General features: G+C 39.7%; 1 protein-coding gene across 1 annotated transcript in view; it reads left to right on the top strand.

The window, feature by feature from the left end:
• thsd7ab (thrombospondin, type I, domain containing 7Ab) overlaps positions 1-21,730 on the top strand; it is a 223,722-nt gene that overhangs the window by 106,552 nt on the left and 95,440 nt on the right. The window contains exons 5-9 of the mRNA XM_082550502.1: positions 436-504; positions 4,609-4,764; positions 7,375-7,578; positions 12,744-12,938; positions 17,355-17,601. Of these exons, the coding sequence (XP_082406628.1) occupies positions 436-504; positions 4,609-4,764; positions 7,375-7,578; positions 12,744-12,938; positions 17,355-17,601 (871 nt within the window). The remainder of the gene's footprint in view (positions 1-435; positions 505-4,608; positions 4,765-7,374; positions 7,579-12,743; positions 12,939-17,354; positions 17,602-21,730) is intronic.

The following is a 21,730-nucleotide window of genomic DNA, read 5'->3' as shown; positions in this document are numbered from 1 at the left end:
ACACAGACAGGCTAAAAAGTCGCAGTGCATAATCACAGCTAATGTTTATTTTCACTTTCATTACCTAGTCTGCTGCCGTTAAGTTTGAAAAAAAGAAAAGTGTTAAAAAAAGTAATTTCTTTTCATGTGTCAACTTTCTTATCTAAGCTGATAAAATGGCATGCTCCTAGGGTCCACGTGGCTTTCCCTCTGATTTGGCCTTGTCGGAAGAAATGAACCATGCACAGCAATTATTTTATGCTTTCCACTCAAACCAAAGATTTGATCTGCATTTAATTGAACATGTTTGGGTTATGAGGCTCAGGTCTGCTGTTGTTGTTGCATTAGTTTCTGCCTGTCTCTGTTGTGCCGTTTCCCTCCCTCTGTTTCTTTGATAGTGCCTCTGTCTCCCCTGTGTGTGCGTAGCTAATAGCGCTATCTCCCTTGTAATTGCAGCGGGTCAGACCCAAAAACAGCAGAAGCCTAGTGTCCCCCCTCTTCTCTCCATCACCTTCCAGATTACAGGTAGGTGTTTTTAGTCATGCTGTCACAAAGCCCGTCTCCCCGATTTATGCGTCCCCCGCCTGCCTCACCCCTCCCTCCCTTCTGTCTTCTCCCCTCCTCCAATTGCTTTCATCCTTTTCATCTTTCCTTTTGGTTGTTTTTTCCATTTCCATTTCCTTTTGCCATGTTTCCTTTGCTTTTCCTCATGCATTTCCTGTCCTAACCTCTTGGTTAGTTTGTAACTTCTCCTCCATTCCTCTCCCTTCTCATTGCACCAACTCTTCTTGTCTTCTTTCTTGTCAATCTTTTGTTTCTTCTCTTTTTGCACTTGTTTCCTTTCCCATCATCCTACCCTCATCTACCTTCACTCCTCACCTCCTTTATTTGCCTTTTTTTGTTGTTTCATTTGGTTTTTATTCTTTCTCTGGCTCTTCTTTTTTCTGTTTCCTTTTCCGCTTTTCTTCTTCCTTGTTCTTTTTACAGTAGACTTTGCCCCAGCTGCTGTAATGCTTTAGATAATTTAGATAATCATAATCACGTTCAGTATACACGAGCCAGTTGTGCAGTTACAATCCCAAACTTTTGCTCTCTTGCCAGTTCTTAGTGTTGTTTTCAAGTAAAACAAAGGATGACTAGTTTTACACCAAAGTTCTGTTTTCTACTGGATAGAAGAATTAAAGCTTTGAAGGAACTGTAAGACAAACTTTGTTCCACTACAAACGGAATACGGATAGCAAGACGTTTTCCACCGCTGCAGACAGTAAGCCGCACTTGCAAGAGGGATTTTTTTTCTACCGTTGTCATTTTTGCACAATAGAGAAATGAACTCATTGGAGAGTACACCACAAAATGGACTAACAGAGAGTCAGGATATTCTCCAGGATATTTTCTCCCTTTTATAGAGAGGCTGATACACTGTCAGCCCCCAATTTAGTATTCACAAATGGACTGATGTTAAAAGATTGAAGAGAGTGTAGTTCTCCAATAAGATGTGGATTAACAGTGGCTCAGCAAACTCAGTATTTGACTTTCAGTGTATTTGTAAAAGGAATTAGACATTTTGCATTTCAAAAGGCCCTTCTGCCTTTCCCTGTACAGTTCTGAGGGATTTATGATTTGGCTGTCCTGCCTATGAGAGACTTTAAGCTTTAGATGTCTTGTAGGAACAGTTGGGATACAGGAAATAAAGTGCTTCAGGTTGAACATGAAGAAGAGGGTTTTTTTTGTTGTATGAATCGTTAAATATCTTCTTTTAAAAAACACACTCCAGTATTAATTACAATATTTCAAAAGTAGAGATCAATCCATACTCAGACAAAGCTTCTGATATGTATTTTTCATCATCTTGTTTTCAACCAAGAATCAGTTTTCACAGAGAGCGGATTTTCTTATAGGGGCAAAATCTACTATAGCTGTACTTCCTATTACGACAGATGGTGCCAATTTATTCTCCTACAGCTTCACATTAAAACCAGACAAAGTCCGCCCACATTGTTACAGTTAATTTAAGTTCATGTATAATCATTTATATTTATGATATTGTATTGTGTATAACAACATGTAGTTAAACAGGGTTTTTATAGTTTCGTCTATTGTATCCCCACAGTTCACCTCAAAACATTTAATTGCAATAAGTAGGAAATCTTAAATCAGACCTGGTCAACTTTTAGCTCATATTTTCATATTTATGTTTTAACCATTCATAATGGTCGGCTCACTATTTTAAACATTCATTCAGTACCTTTAGCTACTATTCAAATATCTCCCCCTGTATAGGCCACGTTTCAATTATTAAATTAAACAAAAATAACTGTAATAGTTCATCTTTCCAAGTAGTGAAGAAGTACCTTCTACAGTACTTGTCATTATTCCTGGGAATCAGTGTTTTATAGTTATCTTTATTAAAGCTATATAGCTCAAAAAATGGTGAAGTCAGAATTTTGCGCAGAATGAAATCTGATTTACAGGCTCAGCTTTGCAGGTTTTCTGAGTGTAGCTGCAGGAAGAGAGGTTCAGAAGTGTCCGTCAATGTGGGGAGCTTCAGGCAGAGGGTTGGACTCGTCTGCTCAGTGAGCCAGACTTCTTCTAATCAGGAAAACCTGGAAGCATGAAGCTGGTGTGCTGCTGGCTTCATGCTTTAAAGGGATGATTTAAAATTGTAGGCAACACACTTATTTTCTTTCTTTAAAAGTTACATGAAAAGATGAAGGCCAATCTCATATCTGTCTGGTAAATATGAAACTACAGGCAGCAGCTGGTTGGAGACGGGGAAAAACAGCTAGCCTGCTTCTCTCCATTACCTCCAAAGCTTATGTCTCATGTCATCAAGACAAATTGCCATTTTAACACTTGATTGGTTCAGCAAACCAACAATCAATCAGTCAACAAGGTGTAACGGGTTAATTAGCAAACTTAAAATGTTCTGTTACGGAGCCAAGCAGTTTGTTTACCTCTGGTTTCAGGCTTCATGCTAAGATAAGTTAACTGCAACATGAGTCAGGGCTTTAGTAGGATCACCTTTGATCTCTATTTTCTGTTTTGATTACATAGTTGTTCCATAAACAAAGTAGATATCAGTGTAGTGACTATCTGTCTTTCAAACATACAACACCTGTATGCTTTGCCATTTGACATGTCAGGAATGAACTATTGTTTTGGTTGTGCAGTCAGCTGAAAGCTCTGTTGACAGCACATTTGCAGCTGGCATGCCACCTGCAAGCATCTTTTTTTATTTTCCACAGTCCAGTGAATGGTGTCTCAACTTACATGCAACATTCTTTTAAATTTTCTCTCAGAGAAGGGACTTTGGGTTCCCAAGTGCCTCTTCAGCTTGTTTGGCACCACGTAAGCATCAGTCAATTCTCCCAACACAGTGTGAGGGCTGTTGACACCCCTGTTCCGACTGAGGTCATTTGCAATAGTTTCTATGGACACAGAAAAAAAAGGGATCCATTTTTCGCACCATCTTCTCTGTTCTTCTTCACGTAATGTAGTTACTCCGGTTTGTCCACAGGCAAAAAAAGTGATTTTTTTTTCTCCCAGTTTTGCCAGTTTGCTTTTATTTTCTGAGGGAGCGGGAATTGTAAAGATAAAAGCAGACCTTAAAGGCAACCAATCTAAATGCTGATGGTGTCATTGTTTGGAAAATACAGTCAGCAGTTGGTTTCACTTTCCTGGAAAAAAAACCTCTCCATTCCCTTTTTGCATCAGATTAAATGTATTACTTTCTGCTAAAACTGTGTAAACAATACAAATGGAAAATATGCAATTAAGCTGAAAAACCTTAAATTCTGCGTGTGGTCAGGCTTGTATCAAAAGTCCCCTTTCTCCTAGTCTCTTTGTTCATTTCCTGTCAGCCTCTAGTCTCACGAGGCTCAAAAGGGTGAAGGGAAAAAAAGAAAAATGTCTCTGAAAGCAGAAACATCCACTTTGAAATGACACTTGCATGATTTTGTGCATGAATAAATGCATTAACTTTGTATCTTCAGGAACTCCACACATCAGATTTATTTATCATGATGCAGATGTGTAGAAATGTATTCTGCACAGTTGTCACAGAGCTGTTTCTTGCACGGTGATAGCATCTCCTCTTTTCTTCCCCCCCAGAGTTCAGACTGGCATGCATTTACCAGTGGTTTCGTGGAAAGAGCTTTTTTAGAATCCAGCATGGCATGACTAGGAGAAGTAGATGCCAAATTACACCTCATGGAATAAACATGAGCCAAGATATTGTCCGTGTTCTCTTACACCTTTAGTGTTGTATTGTTGCCTCCTCTTCCTATGTCTCCGTTGAGAGTCCGTGGGCAGGGCTCCATAATGTTTTATGCTGCTAGCAAGGCGTTGTACGAGATAATCATTGCTAATTTATCATTCTGACATGCTAACAGGGAGACGATAAACAAAACAAAGGGATAATAGTGTCTACTTCACAGGCATGTTTTGTTTTTTCACTGTGGCTCTCATCTACCCTCTGCAGGGATTTTATGCCAGGAATAAAAGCAAATAAGCATTTTTGCGTCCCTTGTTCCTGCTCCTTTCAATGCTGCTAAAGAAGAAAAATTCCTCAGAATTAGGCTCATTTTATCTGCTGCTTATTGTGTGTTTCCCTTTTGTTTATCTGCACAGCCTCCCGCCCAGTGGAAAACAAGCTGTGCGAAGGTCCAATCCCCAACAGATCCCAGCTGTGCCAAATCCCCTGTCCCATCGACTGTGAGGTATCACCATGGGGTGCCTGGGGGCCCTGCACCTTTGAAAACTGTGATGATCAGGCTGGAAAGAAAGGTACCTGAATGGTTGAAATATGTAATTCAGTCCAAACTATTATAGTCAAAAGGTGATTGCTATTTCTAACTGCACTCTATTACGTTTGGCACTGTGGCTCTGTTTTGCACCTCTCAATTGCTCTACGTTTGTGGATCTGCATACATGTAATGCATAAGCTGGGGGAGTAGCAGCAAGACTCCATGGCGTGCACAGAACAGATCGGCACTATGACATTCAATTCAGTTCCATTTATAGAGTGCCAAATCAAAACAACAGTTGCCTCAATGCCTTATATTGTAAGGTAAAGACCCAACATTAATACAAGTAAAACAGAGGAAAAACCCCAACAATTATATGAGCATCTATGAGCAAGCGCTTTGATAGTGGGATTTCAATCACCCTGCAGCCTAGACCCATTTCAGAGTAACTGAGTGAGGACTTAGGATCACCCGATCCAACCTTAACTATGTGCTTTATCAAAAAGGACAGTTTTAAGCCTAATCTTAAAAATAGAGATAGTCGCTGTCTCTCGATTCCATACTGCAAATGGAAGAAAGCAGTCCTACATATTTGTTTAATATGTGCATTGAAGGACATGTCCTGGTCAAAAATGACTCCTCACAGTGTTATTGGAGGGCAAGATAATGACTCCAGTCAGTTAATTTAGTCAGGAGTTGGGATGGAGGTGGGTTTCAAAGCAGGTTGCAGATTCGCCAGTCACATTTTTCCCTGGTGACCAACAGTTGCCAGGGAGTCTCCGAGCGGTCTCTAAGCCTGCGTGACTGAGGCCTCAAATAGGGTATCAGCTGAGCCTTCAGCTAATATGAGCTGCCATTATCAACTAAACTGTCTCTGTCTGCTCTAAGTACTATACTCAGTGTGTCACGTTTTAAGCATTATTATGCTTTATCGACGCTGTTGTATTACACTGGTTTAAAATAATTACAGACACTATCTAAGACCGGCTGTTCAGTGTTTTTTCCTAAATACTCCCCCTTCTTGCCTCCATGTAGTCTTCATTATAGGAGATAAACAAGCCGAAAATAATTTGTCAGTCATCTGTCACCCTCTTGTGCTCCTGGCACCGAGATAAATTCTCACCCGATTCAATATTTTGTGCTGAAAATACAAGAACCTCTTAAATTATTCCTTGTTATTGTTTCTAATAATTATTGCTCAAAAACAATGAAAAAAAGTGGCTGCTGTGTATTAAATGCTGCTTGTACACCATCCATCACGTTTGTTATCTTTTTGTACGAGGCCGTTATAATTAGAATGCTGTAGAATAATATGATTGAGCCTGAATGTGCTTAATGAATATGCAGTCTTTATATCGTTTTACATTAAAAAATATTCTTATATTGGTTTTCACCTTACCACATAGCTTCAGAGAATATTGCTGAATTTTTAATGACTGATTGTCTCCAGTAGTAGCAGGTCATCTTGTTACAGAATAGGTAAAAAGCATACAATTTCTAAGGAAACTACAGCAGCCTAATTACATTTTCAGTCTAAAATGTCCCTTTGTTGCATCAGAATATGGCAGTCTTTGTTCATAGTGTGAGTGAATAACAATGTTTATGCAAATATTGCACATAAGTATAAACTTAAGCAATGAAGTGAAATCATAAAGGTTTCTTATTGATGAGCCATATCAAGAAACGAACCATCAAACAAACATTTAAGTGCTCAGACTTTAGTAAAGTAAAATGTAATGTAAGATCTCACTATTTGTAAAATCCTACATTAATAATATTAAATTAATTAATAGCATAAATCATTTTATTTTTGCACTATTTTCAAGTGGCTTTATTTATTTTTAAGTGGATTAATGGTTCAAAAAGATGCTTACTTATGTTATACTGGAACTTGGTGCACACTCTCAGACTCCAGTGAACAGAAGGTTTTAACAGTATTTGGTTGGGAGTCAGAGATGACCATATAAGTAATATCTTGTCTCACTGATGTAGGAAGAAGACTGAGTGCTCAAAGAACTCTGAAGCCTGACCTTTTGGCTTACAGGGATTACTTGCATATGCACAAATGTAATTTATTCAACTGTTCACCATGTTTTGTTAGAATATCCATCACTGTAACAGTTTTTATGAGACAGAAAGTAAGGAAAAACATGAAAGGCCCAGTTTAAACAGAGAAGTAGTTGGTCTACAGAGAAATACTTGCTGTATATACGATTGTTTTAGGGGTGTAGCTGGTCAGCGTGGAGCCTATTTAATTCATTTGTCTCCAACCTAAAAGGAGGCTTATTTATGCAAGGATTTAAAGATAAATCTGAGCGGTTGTGATATTATTTATAGTGTAGTTTAAAAAAGATAGAGAAAACCTCTAGAGGGGAAATTACATACATGTATTGCATGTGCTAACCAACTGCTATCAAACCCACCTGTGACAGATGAAACTAGACAATTTTTAAAAAAATATACAATGTGTATGATTAGAAAAAATTATCACATGATATAAATAAATACAATGCAATAAAATATAACTTTTAACATGTAGTGGAGTAAGATGAGGACTATTTTCCCCTTATGTATGTGGTTGTGTGAAAAAACTAAAGCCTGCTACACACACAAAAGTTTGTCAGTTGTGATAACTGTCTTTGCACTGCAGGTTTCAAACTGAGGAAACGACAGATTACAAACGAGCCAACGGGAGGTCCTGGAAACTGTCCACACCTTGTGGAGGCGGTGCCATGTGACGAGCCCACTTGTTACGACTGGCAGCTGATCAGTCTGAGTCCGTGCATTCCTGATGATGGGAAGCAGTGTGGCTCCGGCACCCAGATTGTGCAGGTCCAATGTGTCAACAGCAACGGTGAGCGAGGAATGTTTAATCCTAATGTGCCCCACATTTTCAAAATGAGCTGAGTCATTTGTTAAAAACTAACCATACTCTTGCTTACAGACAGTGTTTGTTGGCTGACATTGATGCTTGCTCCCTGCGCATCCTTGCATTTTGCTGCGTTTTCGACCCACCTTGATTTGCAATAAAAAGAAATTGCTGGTCTGACCTTGCATGAAAAATCCTATATTTTCAAGGTCACCTGTCCACCGACCCTGCAACTCTTGCAGCACAGCGCTGTACGTGAGGAGATTTCCACAACATGACTCCCAGTTGCCATTCGTCTTTGTGAGGAATGCTCTCCCTTGGCTCCCCTTCCCCCCTCTCCCTGTTAAAGCTCCTCTACTTCTCTACTTTAACGCTTCCTCGGTTCAGCGTTGCTACCTCTCTCCTGCCGTCTCTCTCATTACAGTTTCCTCTCTGCACGCACAATTAAACCTTACTCGCTTTAAATCAAATCAATCCTCGAGCACCAAGTCTTAGAGTATCTCGTGCCCTTTGCTACTCCCTGATTTTTACTGCTTCTCTTTATTACTGTAAATCTTTAATATTAAGGGTGACCGAGCAGAGATACTTTGTTGAGTTCCTCTTGCCTTCAGCTATCAGACATATGTATGACAAAATAAGTCACAACACACTATTGAGTTGGGGGGGTTGAGCTGCTGTGAGCTGTGCATCAAATGACATGGCATGTTTATTTAATCAGCACGTAAAGTTATACTGTGATGTTGTTCTGGGAATCTCATTCAGTTGCAAATCTACTCAGTAAATCTTGAATTTATGATGCAGTGCAGTGACTTTGTTCATGTTTTCCACACTAGAGAAGTTGATTTGTCCTTCTAACGTCTCCCACAAATCTCACTTCATGCATCAGCTGCAGGTGCTCAGTGAAGCTGGGCTGCTGGAAACTCTCCCCTGTACGGCCGGAGTACAGCAGAAACTCTGCACTGTTCTTTCACACCATGACTTTGGTTGATTGATCCCCGCTCACATTCACTCCCTCATCTGATGAAAATTGATTTGTTCTGTTTGGATTTTTTGCTCTGCTTTTCGCCTCAGAGATTTTTCACTGCAATGCTGGCTGTATTTTTTCTCGGAGTGTGTCCCAGCCATAAAAGAAAAGGCCACACAGCCAGGCCCCAGACAACAGACGAAGGTCGATACAAATCTTATTGAAACTGGCTATTGATATTCCCCATGCTGACTGCCTGCCCACTTAGACAGGGAGCTGTTTCTTCTCTGCATACTGAGCATGGAGGTGTTCCTCTCATAGTGGGTGTTCTGTTCATTCATGTTTCCTCTGTGCGAGTCTGAAAACTGCTGGGGTCCCTTGTCACTTCTTATTTTCATGCCTTCTTAGTTCAGTCATGATTGGTTCACTGCGTATCTGTCAAAGTGACATCTTAATGCAGAGTCAGGCCCAGTCTGACTTGTGAAGCCTCTCTTTTGCTTGAATTTTCAATTCACTCATTGAAAGGTTTACATTTGCTTGTGTGTGTGTGCTGCCGAAAGAGGAAAATATTCTCCGCCTGGTTCATGGCAACACATGAAGCAAACCAGACAAATGTGTGGGTTATTTTAATCCACTTAAGCGTGATACCAGCAGCTCATCAATAAACCATGAATAGTTGTGTAAAAATGTGGGAATTCCATGTGAATTTGCAGTTTCCATGTTCAGTGCCACTTTGTTTGGAGACGAGCCACAGTCAAGAGTGCATCAGTATGAATATTTTACAGCTAATCAATTTAAAAGAGTCATAATCATCTGTCATGTCAGTATAAGGAACATTAGTTTAGTTATAATCCACTGCCACATTAGGGAAATTCTCTGCAGAAAGAAGATATGCTGATGTGACACATCTACATTTAAAATGTTGTTGTTACTATTAGTGTCATTATTATAAGAATTGCTATAACAACCATTTTAGCACATTTCCCCCTCCCTCCCTTTGGGTCATCTGTCTTCTGATAAGCAGCCCCTCGTTAATAGAAGGTTTGAACAGCATACACCCCGATGACTCTCATGTTACACAGCATTTAAATTATTTTGCCATTGTTTTAAAATGTTTTTAATTTTTGGTGAGGGAAATTTTTGGACTTATGGATTGCACCCGTACACTACAGATTCAAGCTTACTAGAATTTGCTTCTAACTTCACCCTCTTGTACGAACATGATTACTTCTGGCTCCATTTATACCGGTTACCAAAGTGATAACATTGTAGCTTCAAGCTTAGTCCATCTGTTATATGCAGTCTGTTTGGTGGTTTAGACTTCTGCAGTGTAACTTTATGCAACTATATTTATTGCTCAACTTTTTTGAGGTCTTTATACATTTTCCATCATTCATGTTGATAGCTTCAACAATCTCCCTACAGGAATTTGTTGGCATTTGTGAGTTTTTATATTGATATTGTGACTATTATTCCCGATAATGAGTCGATGAGATGATGTGATGCTTCTCTCACTGATAAATTCAAAAACTGAGTATAAACATTGGCCTTGAACAAGTCGATCACAGTAGTTGCAGATGCGTCCATTTATTATTTGACCTTTGGCTAAGTTTAATTTAAGAATCCACATTAGTAATATTTTATCCATTAGATGAAACAGTGAAAAGAATAATAGTCCCTCTTTAACTGTTGCAACCTGTGTGCTTTTTATCAGATATGACAGATTTATTGCCATTAGTTCACAGGACTTTAGAAAAAAAAAGTTTAATTTCAGTTCTCAAGCAGCACAGTCATATTAATAATTTGCGCACGCCCAACCATTATAAACTAATGTTTCATAACCATAATCATAACACCCAAAGCAAAGCTGTGGCTGCAGCCACAGTGATCGCTATGTCACCGCATGGCTGCAATCATAATCTCAGCTACTGCCTGTCTCAATCAGCCTCAGCAGCATTCAGTGAGAGAGCTGGGAGAGCTCCTCTATTTATCTTTCTAACTGCAGTAGTACAGAGTGTGTCCACAACCAGCGCAGTCTAATACTTAACATAGTTTTACAATACAAAGTTGTCTTTTTGCATAGGTTAGATTGCAAGATTAGATTATTATGAGGTAAAACAAAAGTAAAATTTTACACAGTTATCCCTCTGAAGGCTGACATTGGGCCCCAAAAACGACAGACCTTATATGTGGGACAAGCCACAAATTTTTGAAACCAAAAATGTGATTGTTAATAATACATTGTGTTTAATAAGCATATCTTATTTGGGGCTCAGTAGAATTTACTGTATGTATGAATAGACATACAGCAAAATAGATCATGCATAAGACTTGAATGTATGAGTAAAGTACAGTAACTGTGACATTTTAAGCTACTTATGTACAGTATTTGATTCAATCTGCTCTCCGGGCTTTTCCTGTTTAAAATCTTTTGTCTTTTCTTGTCTTCGCATTACACAAAAACAATTAAACAAAACCAAGTTTATGCTGCCACTTGAGAGAACAAGCGTGACTCAAAAATCTAAAGTGGGCCGTGTGCTTGACATTGTGCCATCAATTAAGACACACATCTGTTCACTTTCTCAGCACTTCCCTCCGCCTCTGTGCTGAAATGTGACGGGTAACAATGAAATTCTTGCAATGAATGTTTTCTGATTTTTTTCAACAATGATAATCAGACTTTTAGAGCAAAATCAGAAAATTACTTGTGTTTGTGTTTCAGGTCTTTATCTGGTTTATATTTTTCTATTTAAACTTTAATCAGTTTTTAATGTTCTTGTTTTGAGTCACTTTATATATTCACTTTTAGACATTTTCTTTGATAAAATGGCCAACACAAGTGTTTAATTACTGCATATACTGCAAAGCAACAGGATTTAATTGGGATGTTGATGGTAAGATAAACTGGGAATGCTTGCCCTTTATTACCTCAAGCAGGACGGTCATATGTGCTGCTTGAGAACTGAAATTAAACATAGGTAATACTAATGGGGCTATAGCTGTAATGTTATGGTTTCATGTGTAATATGGAGGTGAAATAATGAGTGAACAACTGTTTGCACGCAGAACCTGTTGAAATTTTCAGATGGTAGATTCTGAGTATTCCACTATACTGAGAAAGACATATCGAATAAACTGAACCACCTGTTGCACCTTTCAGCAGACAACTTTTGTTGAAATGAATACTGTTACGGCCCTAGCAGGGCCTCCTCCTGAAGTTGCCTGTGTGGGCATGTCCTACCAGCTGTCCTGCCTTAGGTAACCACCTTTTTCTTTTGTACAGCTGACTCACATCAGCAATTAAAGGTATTTAAGGGCAGAGAAAGGTGAGCTCTGGGCCAGTGCCATGTGAATGGTTGCAGCTACTGAGCTGTGTGTGTTCGGCTCCTACTTGGTGGAGAGGAGTGTGTTTGGCAATTTATCCTTCTCTGGCTTACTTCTCAGTTTAATTGACCAACGTTTGAGTTTTGTTTCTTTAAATGGTGATAGCGGCTTGTCCGTCTCTTTTAGTTAGTATTAATAGAAACTTTAATAAAACTCTTTAATTTAACCATCTTGCCTCTGTCTCCTTTTTCTGACCCGGACACATTTTGTTACTTCCCCCTCATCGCCTAGACCCCTTTTAGGGGAACGTTACAAGTGGGGGCTCGTCCGGGATTTGAACCCGGGACCTCTCGCAATACAAAATGACCATTGGGACTTAGAAACACACAAATGGGAGTTTTGAATGTATTGTAATTGCCAATAACATCTGGAATTTATTTAAAGCACTTGTTCAGCTGGTTTCTGTATGATCAAATAGATCAAATCATAGATCAGATCTGGCAAATAGAAATGTCTTGTGATTCTTATTACAGAATACCCCTACTAGGTGCAATCAAGGTGACTCAGCCTGTGTGTATAGTTAGATAGATACCCACTGCAGAAGTGCATATACTCTGAATTGACCTGTAACGCTGAAAGTGGTCCAGATGTGCACAAGCAAAAAGCCTTGAAGGAAAGATCAGCCAAGTATAACTCTGTAACTTTATAAGAAGAGTTGCGTAATTTTATGATCAGTGATTATCATAAGCAGATTAAAACACTATTATCCTATTTTTTGGGATTACCAAGTGATCACCCCAGCCTCTCGACAAGCGGCCATTTATGGGCTTTTGACCCTGTTGTATGTTCTGTTTTGCTTCAGGAGAGAAGGTGGAAAGAAATCTCTGCACGTCTAACCCAACTCCAGAACCTGTGCCCTGTGAGGTGCCTTGCTCAAGAGACTGTGTGCTCAGTGACTGGACGTCCTGGTCCACTTGCTCTCAGACATGCTCAAGCAAGACCATTGAGGGCAAGCAAATGAGGACCCGCTCTATTCTGGCCTACAATGCTGGGGAAGGTGAGTCTGGACCCGCCAACAGTCGACTGTTCATGGTATATGGAAATATATGGAGATGAGGCCTGAATATTGGCTTAGTCACAGCCTTTCAAGTCGTCCTTTGCTGTCACTCTTCGAATGTCTGGATTTCACAGTTCTTTGCATGTGCATTTGTCCTTATCTCAAACAGTCTGCTTATCTGTCCTGGTGATTATTTCTGTTGGTCTGTCTCCTCGCCTGACACTCACTTTTTTATCTCGCTCTAAGATCATTTCTCTGCATATGCTTATTCTCTCTCTGGTTTTAAATTTCTAAGAGCGTCCTCCGTGTTTGTTTGTCGTCCTTTTTGTCACGTCTCTGAATGTTTTATCTGGGTGTGTGTTTTCCTCACAGTCACTGCAATGGTTGTGGCGTGGATCACTGTGATGGAGGGTAACATTTGAAAACACATTTTGATGGTAGCTCTTGTATCCCTCTAGCTATGTGTCTACATGCAGAAAAATTAAAATTGTTAGTTTGTTTTGAGCTTTAAAAAATGTGTACATTACCATAACAGCTTTAGGGTAGCTTATAATTGATTTTGAATTTATTCAGCCAGTTGTAATTCAGTCAAGCCTTGTTAGTGTTAGCCATGTGTGAAATGGGTGAACTCTGTTAGCAGTTTTCAGTTGTTCTGCTGTAGTATTAGCTCATCTAGTGCAGACCTCACCTGCCACATTAACATTTCTGACGTCTGTATTTATCAAAGGTCTTTCACAGGTGCCGAAGTTTCCAGAACTTTATGGTAAATATTTGACTCTAGGCAGACTGGATAAACTGTAGTTGTAGAGTTGTAGTTTAGATTAGCTTTAAACCCCTACTGTACTGTGACACAGTTTTATGAACACACAACAATACCAGAAATCTGGACGCTTTCTCTCCATCACAAGTTTCCCCCCCGGAGCAGATTATCTGATTAGAATTTGCTCCTTGGCAGATTTTTTTTCTTAACCCATGTGTTACATATTAATGAAATATTGAGGAAAAAAATGGTTGGAACTAAAGAACTGCTCAAACCTTAGGACACAGGGCTCTAATAATATGCATCCACCAATGTTTGCATAGAATTCTGTGCTAATTTTAATAAGCTTAATTAATGACCTATTTAGCATAACTGCTTACATTTAATTCTGTGGTGATTATGGTGGGACTGTGGAAAGCCCAAGTGGCTCTTACTGTTTTATAGTCATCAGTTGAATCACATTCAAGGTGCATGCTAAGTGGCAGTTTCTACAGCAAATTATAGTTTGTCTTGCAAACATGAGTGCATTTAAATAACTGATGGAAAGGTGTCAGAAAATACGCAAAAAATGATGAAAAAACAACATTTGACTCTACCTGTCTAATAAATACCCAGTAACGACATGTCCCACATTCAGTTAGGTTCATAAATCTTTGGGAAAAGACATGATTTTGCCTCTCTACACCACAATACTGGATTTTAAATTAATCAATATGTGATTAAATCACAAGTATTACATGGATTACAGACATTGTTCTACATAGTCTGATTGTACATATGTGGTGATTCTGTAAACAATTAACAGCAATGTTTTTGCTAAATCCCTTGAATTAAAGCTAAAAGACTGCACTTAAATCACATATTACTTGAATTATAAACCGCTGTGTTGGTGTGCAGAGCCAAAACTTTGTCTTTGTCTAGCAATTTATGGACCAAACTGTATATGCACCATTATTTGTCACTGCATCATGTGAGATGTGTTTCCTTTAAACTGCCTCACATTTCCCCCGTTGTCCAGCAAAACAACATTTTCTAGGTCACTGTTCAGCCACAGCTGAGGCTCATTTGCAATACCATGTCAGGCCAGTGTCGAGTTTAGCATTGCCCCATTGTTAGTCAGCTAAGGTGGCATGGCGCAGTCAGCAGAAAGGAAGTCATGCTCAGGGGCTATTAGGCTGGGATTTGTCAGAGTTGGCAGTCTGTGATTCAGACCCGACTGTGTGTACACCGCTACTCATTTAGGAGCTGGCTTTCTTTCAACTCCGGCAGAGAAATACAGGTGTGAAGAATTCGCAGTGCTGCAATGCCCCTCAATCTTTCCTGAAAGCCCTAAGTGTCTGCAATTACTCTGAAACAGAGATGGCTCTCTCAGCCCATCGATCCAACAACTGACTGACTGCTGCCTTACAAGAGAAAGGAAAGGGACATGGGCAAAGAGGGGGCATAGCGATGGCAATAGTTAAAGGTATTAAACACTAAAGTAGTGGACTAAGGAGCTTGGAAAGAAAAGCATCTGGACTTTGAGTTGCTTGAAGACGTTTCACCTCTCATCCAAGAAGCTTCTTCAGTTCTAAGGTCAATTGGTGGGGAGTCCCAGATTTAAGCCTAGTGGGAGTTTCACCCCAAAGGGGGACAAAGGACCCCCTGATGATCATCTACCTAATCACATGAGCCAAGGTGTGAAAGTGGGTGTGGGTCCCAATCAGCCAGGGTTTCGGGTGAGTTCATTGTGAAACCTGGCCCCACCTTATCATGCAAATTCCTGAGGTCAGATGACCCAGGATGTGAGTGGGCGTTAAGACGTCTGGGAAGGGATCTCAGAACTGGATTATAGAGGGCAGACAGTTGGTGTCGTAAACCACCGCTTCTGTTTAAAGATGGTTGCTCACAGTGGCTTCTTTCACTCCTTTTTCAAACCATCTGTCATCTCTGTCCAAAATGTGAACGTTGGCATCCTCGAAAGAGTGACCTTTGTCCTTTAGATACAGATGAACTGCTGAGTCTTGTCCCGTGGAGGTGGCTCTTAAGTTGTGCATTAAAGCTGGACTTATGTCTTGCAGTAGTATACACAAACATCTAAACTCCTCTTGTAGACATAATAAATTGCCAAAGGTTAAAACCTAAATCCTGAATAAGCCCTGATAAAGCCAGACCAAAACAGCATTTGTAACATTAACATTCAACAGGGTAGGACCTGCAAGTATTTTTTTTTGGTAAATAATGGTTGTTTTTAACATTGGCAACCCAAGATATGTAGTAGTAATTTAAAGACTCTCCACCATTTGACCTTAGAACTGAAGAAGCTTCTCGGATGAGAGGTGAAACGTCTTCAAGCAACTTAAAGAAGTCCAGACGTTTTTCTTTGCAAGCTCCTTTGACTACGATGACCTGGATGACTGAGAACCTTCACAGACATAATTTAAAGACATGTTTTTTTTTTTTTAAATCACTATTTTTCCACGACATGCCAGCAAACATGGTAACTTTTCAGCCTTGTAGCTTTCACCAAAGCACGTTTTGTAAGATGTTGCTCATAACTAAACAGATGTTTTTAAGGACTATTATTCATTTCTGGTCATCTACATAAAAATCACACACGTCTCATTCAAACATTAGAGATTTTCCAGGGCTATCTTTGGAGGCTTTTTGGAAAAAGTAAAATCAAAATAAAAAGTTTAGGCTCCCTCTTTAAAGGAAACCCCTGATACCCAAAGGCAGCAAGAGAAGAGAACTGATCATGCTGTCAGTAAAAACAAAATGCCAGATACATCTATATTATGCATTATTCTGTTTTAATGAAAATTGGGTGGAAAAGCAAGCAAAAAAAAAAGATGCAGTGATATTTTGAGCCATAAGTGCAGTGCCTGAAATAAGGCAGATGCATATAAATCAACCAACATAAGCCTCAGCGTTTAGCCTCGGGGGAAACAAATTCTTGCACCTTTCTTGAGACTTGAAACTGGCTCATTTACAGTTTCTCTTCTAGCTTTTTATTCAGCAATTCTCACCTCCGAGGTGCAAGAAAAAGATTTTTGATTATTAGGTTGTCACAAGGTATTAGAGGCTGTTTAGATATCTAGATATCTAAATATTAAACTGACATTGAATGAGAGACTGGGTTAGAAGTTTTATATTGTTTGGTCCCACAAGAATAAAACTTTCCTTCACTAACAAAACCTTTTTTTTTTTTTACTGTCAGCGGTTACATGTGAGGTGTAAAGTGTTTTGTAACAGGCTTAAAAAAGAACTTTTCACCTTTCATTTTTTAACCAAACTGATCCTTTTTTTTTTTTTTACTCCATCATCACCCGACCAGATTTATCCTAGAAAATACCTACAGAGAGGAAACAGCTCCATGACTGTCTCATGCTTGAGAGTGTATGCAAATAACGATCTGAGGCTGGTAATTCTAATTTTAAACATTGTCAGTCTGCTATTTGGTGCTGTGCAGCCTAATCCGTGTAAAGTAGTTTTACCTGAACTTTTACACTGAAAACAGTGACTATAGTAGTGCTGGGTGATTCTCTTAATTAGCATTACATGATGTGTTTTAATCAGCTGTGAAAACAGAGTACAGGAATGACTACTCCTGTTTTACCTCCTCACATGAGAACACTTTTAGAATTGCTGTCCTCACTGTGTTTTGGTATTCTCAGGTGGCGCCCTCTGCCCGAACAGCAGCGCCCTTCAGGAGGTTCGGAACTGTAACGAACACCCCTGCACAGTTTACCACTGGCAGACGGGGCCCTGGGGCCCTTGCACTGAAGACCCCTCCACCTCCTCCTTCAACACTTCTGTGGGGGTCCCGCCCAACAGTGACGGCGAGGTTCCCTGCTCCATGGGAATGCAGACTCGCAAGGTCATCTGTGTCCGAGTGAATGTGGGCCAGGTGCCACCCAAGAAGTAAGCTATGTTTCTGCTTTCTTTGAGCACTTGTTTATGTTGGCTTTTAACCAGCGTATAGCCATTTAAATCCTGCTACAGAACACTGATTGCTTATTTCCTGCCTTTCTGATTTGTAGCTGTATATAACTGTGAAATCAACTCCTGGAGTGCTGTGTTGTGATGAAAATTGCTAAGTTCTCAGACCTAAAATCCACTTGCTTTGAACAGTATTTCACAATCATGTGCTATCGAAGATAGAAGAGGAGGTGTGTGTTTCCATTTCAAACGGATCTGTATGGCAGCTGATTTGACTGATTTGGACACTTTTCACATTCAAAAGGAAGAAACTAATCAGTGAAATCTGTAGCAGCTTTGAGGAAAAGACGACAGCGAGAGCTCTGCTTGTCTTTTGATGAGTGAAATGATGTGTTAAAGAACCCCTTGTGTTTTGGGTTGTTGCTTAATGAACACAGAAATACAGTGAAAATGAAATTTTAAAAAGCCCATCTTACATGCTCGGTCAAACAGTGATGTACGAGCATTTGTTTTGGTGTGTAATGGAGTATCCAGGACATTGAGTAAATTATTTGTATCTGTTTATTTTAAAGGACGTCAACGGTTAACTGTACATTGCAAAACAGAGACTGAAAGTCGATGACATTAAAAACACAAAGGAGAAGTCAGAAAGCAAGAGATGAACGAGAGAGACAGCAGTGGGTGGGGAGCAAAGTGAAATAACGAGACGCTGAGCAGACTCTACGTGAAGTTAACTCCCAATTCCTATCTCCCCTTTGCAGGCATCCACAGATAAATAAATAATCTCTGTCCCTGAAAGTCTAATTAACCCTGCCGTTTTGGGCGCTGGTAATTTCTCATTGATGATAATGACAGTAATTAAATGGGATTGATACTTTAAGGCAATTTAATCATGGGGGAGATGAGAGACAAGATGTTTGTGGTTAGCTCTGAAGACCACACCACATGAGGCGAATTCAAAACACAGAAGCGTTTACTTTAACATCCGCCAAAAAGTTCATCTCTAGTCTGGTGTCAGTTGTGCTTGGCTGATTCACATGACAACAAAAGATAAAGGAGTTGATCTGCGTTTGTTGCGTTTTGCAGAAAACAAATCCAAGGCAAATTGATTTCGGCCCTGCAAAAATAAAAACAGCGAGTCGCCTTTTGTGTGTTCTCTTATGTTAAATTAGTTCCTTTTGTTTCTCGCTATAATTCAGGACCAGAAAATCCCCAAGCGTAGTTATCACTGAGGAGAGGATGGCAACATCAATTATTTAAAGGGTTGGCGCGTGTTGAGCATGTTACAAGGGAAATGTGATTCATGGAGAACAACACAGGATGAAATGAAGATTAATGTCCAGTTCAGCGGTGGCTGCTGGAGCAGCTGACCCAGTCAGTGAAGCTGCAGAACAGGGGTCAAGATCCTGGAAGTCTTTTATCGTGTGTAGTTTAAATCTACACTCCTGGCAAAGCTGGAGCAACAGATAAACACAGGCTCAGTGGCTTGGAGAGTGGGAGGTGCAAATGTGTCAAGGGTAATGGCTCTGAGTCTCTGACAGAAAGAGGTTTCAGTCAATTTGTTTCCATTATCTTTGTTTTTACTGCTCAATAACTTTGTATAATCAACTGTAATTTGCAACAAGGACAAAAGAGCAGCATGTAATAGTGTCACTAGCAGAAACTGAAAAGAAGATATTGAAAGGGGACTCCTACTGTCCCTCTTAGAAGGAGGTTATTGCTGCTAACCTCAGCTGAGCCTGTTTGAGGTTTTGAATAATGAAAGTCACACAGGCACCTTAAATAGGTCCAAAGAGTTGTTTGACATTTTCAACCTTCAATGGAGATTGGTTTTTCTGTGACTTAGTAATTGAATTATTTTGGTGATGCTGAGTTCTGTGTGGTAACAAGCTTTAAAACAAGAGTCGCCCTTCAGGTAGTAAAGCACATCCACACCCATGTAACAGGAGGTCTGTCATGCTCATAGTCTTTATATACTCAAAGGATTATTGTTGCTGTAATTCCTTTTTTATTTCATTTTATTTTATTATGGAGAACAATGACAAGACATTTCAACTGTTTATAAAGCAGCTGGGATGAAAATGAGTACTCATCAAGTTTGAGGCCATGATTCTCAGTTGGATCAGGGGTGGAGTGCCTAATCTCAGCTGGAGAGGAGTTGCTACATCAAGTGGTGGAACTCAAGTAGCCTATATCGGGGTCTTTTCTATTTTTGAGTGGGAGATTGAGAGACCGATTCAGGTAGCACCTGTCGAGAGGTGGAAGCTGTACCATCTGTTGTGGTGAGAACAGGTCTATAAAAATCAGAAATCTTTACTTGATTCAACCTGATCTCAAGTTCAGTGTCGTCTCACAGGGCTTCCAGAATACTTGTTTTACTTGTTTTTGACTTCCTGGAAGTCCACGTCAGACCATTTGAACTTGACAGTGAGCAAAAATGAAAGTTTCTTTCAAACTGTTCTGAATTTTATGTGGAGGATCATCACTGGTAATGAATTGGAACTCCAGCTACAGCAGCATGCTTCTTTTCAACAGTTTCAAGTTGAAGAGTACATGTTTTTCAAGCCGTACAGCAGCATGGCAGGTGAGGAGCGAGGCTGGGAGAATTCTCACTGTTTCTTTGTTTTGCTTTGGGGGATTTTTGGCTGTACAAACCTGAGGTTTCTGGAAATGCAGGAAGATCTTTTTGGGTACTAAAGAACAGTCTTTGATACACTGGCGTTGTTCCAGTAACTATTTCAGAGGCCAAAGTAAAAAGGAATACTGTAATGGGACCAGACTGAGAAATCTGAAAATATCAGCTGTGCCAAAAACAATGCAGGAGAAAAATACGTTGAATGTTAAATCAAGTAAGCAGCGACCTGATTGACAGGCGTCTCTTACAGAATGAGGGTGGTTAATGTTTGTCAGACATAAACCATTTATGTAAAAAGAAATTACAAAACCAGAATAAGAGTGTGGACAAAACAGAAATATTGTATTTTCCAAGGGTTTTTTTCATTTTTGTTTGTCTTTTCTTGAAGAGCATTTTTATGATTAATTTGATGAAATACATTCAAACTGAAAAGGAAAGGCGGGAACTGGAATATGTATAGCAGCCAGCTGTCCCTATTCTTCTCAGACCAGCCAGTTAGGCAAAGAGAAAATATGGTGGGTATAAAAAATTTTTACTTCTGTACCCGACCTACTTCAGGCTAATGTCTGGTTGCAAGAAAATCAGATGGATGAAATGAGTGTCAGGATTACTCAGCAGTGAGAAATCTCAGACTGTGCAGAACTTTTTGTAAATGACTGAAGATGGAAATAATCATATTTTGACCATAGTGGATCTGATCGAAATGTATTCGCAGCTGACAAAACACAGCCCCTGCTGCAGAACAGAGGCTGTGTTTTGTCAACATAACAAACAACACTAAAAAGGAGACCTGAAATCTAGAGCCAGAATAAACATTTGTAAATGGCCTGTACTGTGTGGACTTAAAAGTGCATACAAACACAATTGTTGTTGTCTTTGTTGTTGTTGTTTTTAATTTATCAGAAAGACCAGATTTTCCATTAGATAATGGGATTATTGGATGAAACTTTTCTGGCATCCATCTCCAACTCACAGCCTCTTAAAAGGGATGCGACTTGCAGTTGTGTTTAATGGGTTGTACCTCGGAAAAAGTGTGTGCATCATCACTGCTTGAGTTTCTGTCTGCCTGGGGGCAAAAACAAAGTGTCAGATACTGAGAGTGCTTTCAAACAGAAGTCTCTCCACAGATTGTGAGACGGCTTTTCACGGTTATGGAAGAAGTTAGCCTTCAGGGCTGGCAGAAACCTTTCCTGCTAGAAAGCATTCTTGGAAAACGTCTTCTTGGTTCGTACTAGAAACACAGGAAACGCACATGCGTAAGCCTTGGTGACTTTTGTTAACCTTACAAATGTGTGGCAGGATATTTGGTGGAAAATAAGTGAAAATAATTCAATTAATAATACACATAACATGAACCCCAGTCCCGTGTATAAATCTTTCCACATACTAGCTCTGAAAAGTCGTTGTGCCTTTCCCATTTTCCCCGCTAGCTGTTTCCACCTCTCATCATTGAAGTGTCATGCTGTCCATGGTGCT

This window comes from Aulonocara stuartgranti (genome assembly GCF_965226115.1).
Source record: "Aulonocara stuartgranti genome assembly, chromosome: 11".
In the NCBI taxonomy this organism is placed as follows: Eukaryota; Metazoa; Chordata; class Actinopteri; order Cichliformes; family Cichlidae; genus Aulonocara; species Aulonocara stuartgranti.
The sequence above is the reverse complement of the archived record's forward strand: the minus strand, read 5'-3'. Positions and strand labels throughout refer to the sequence as shown.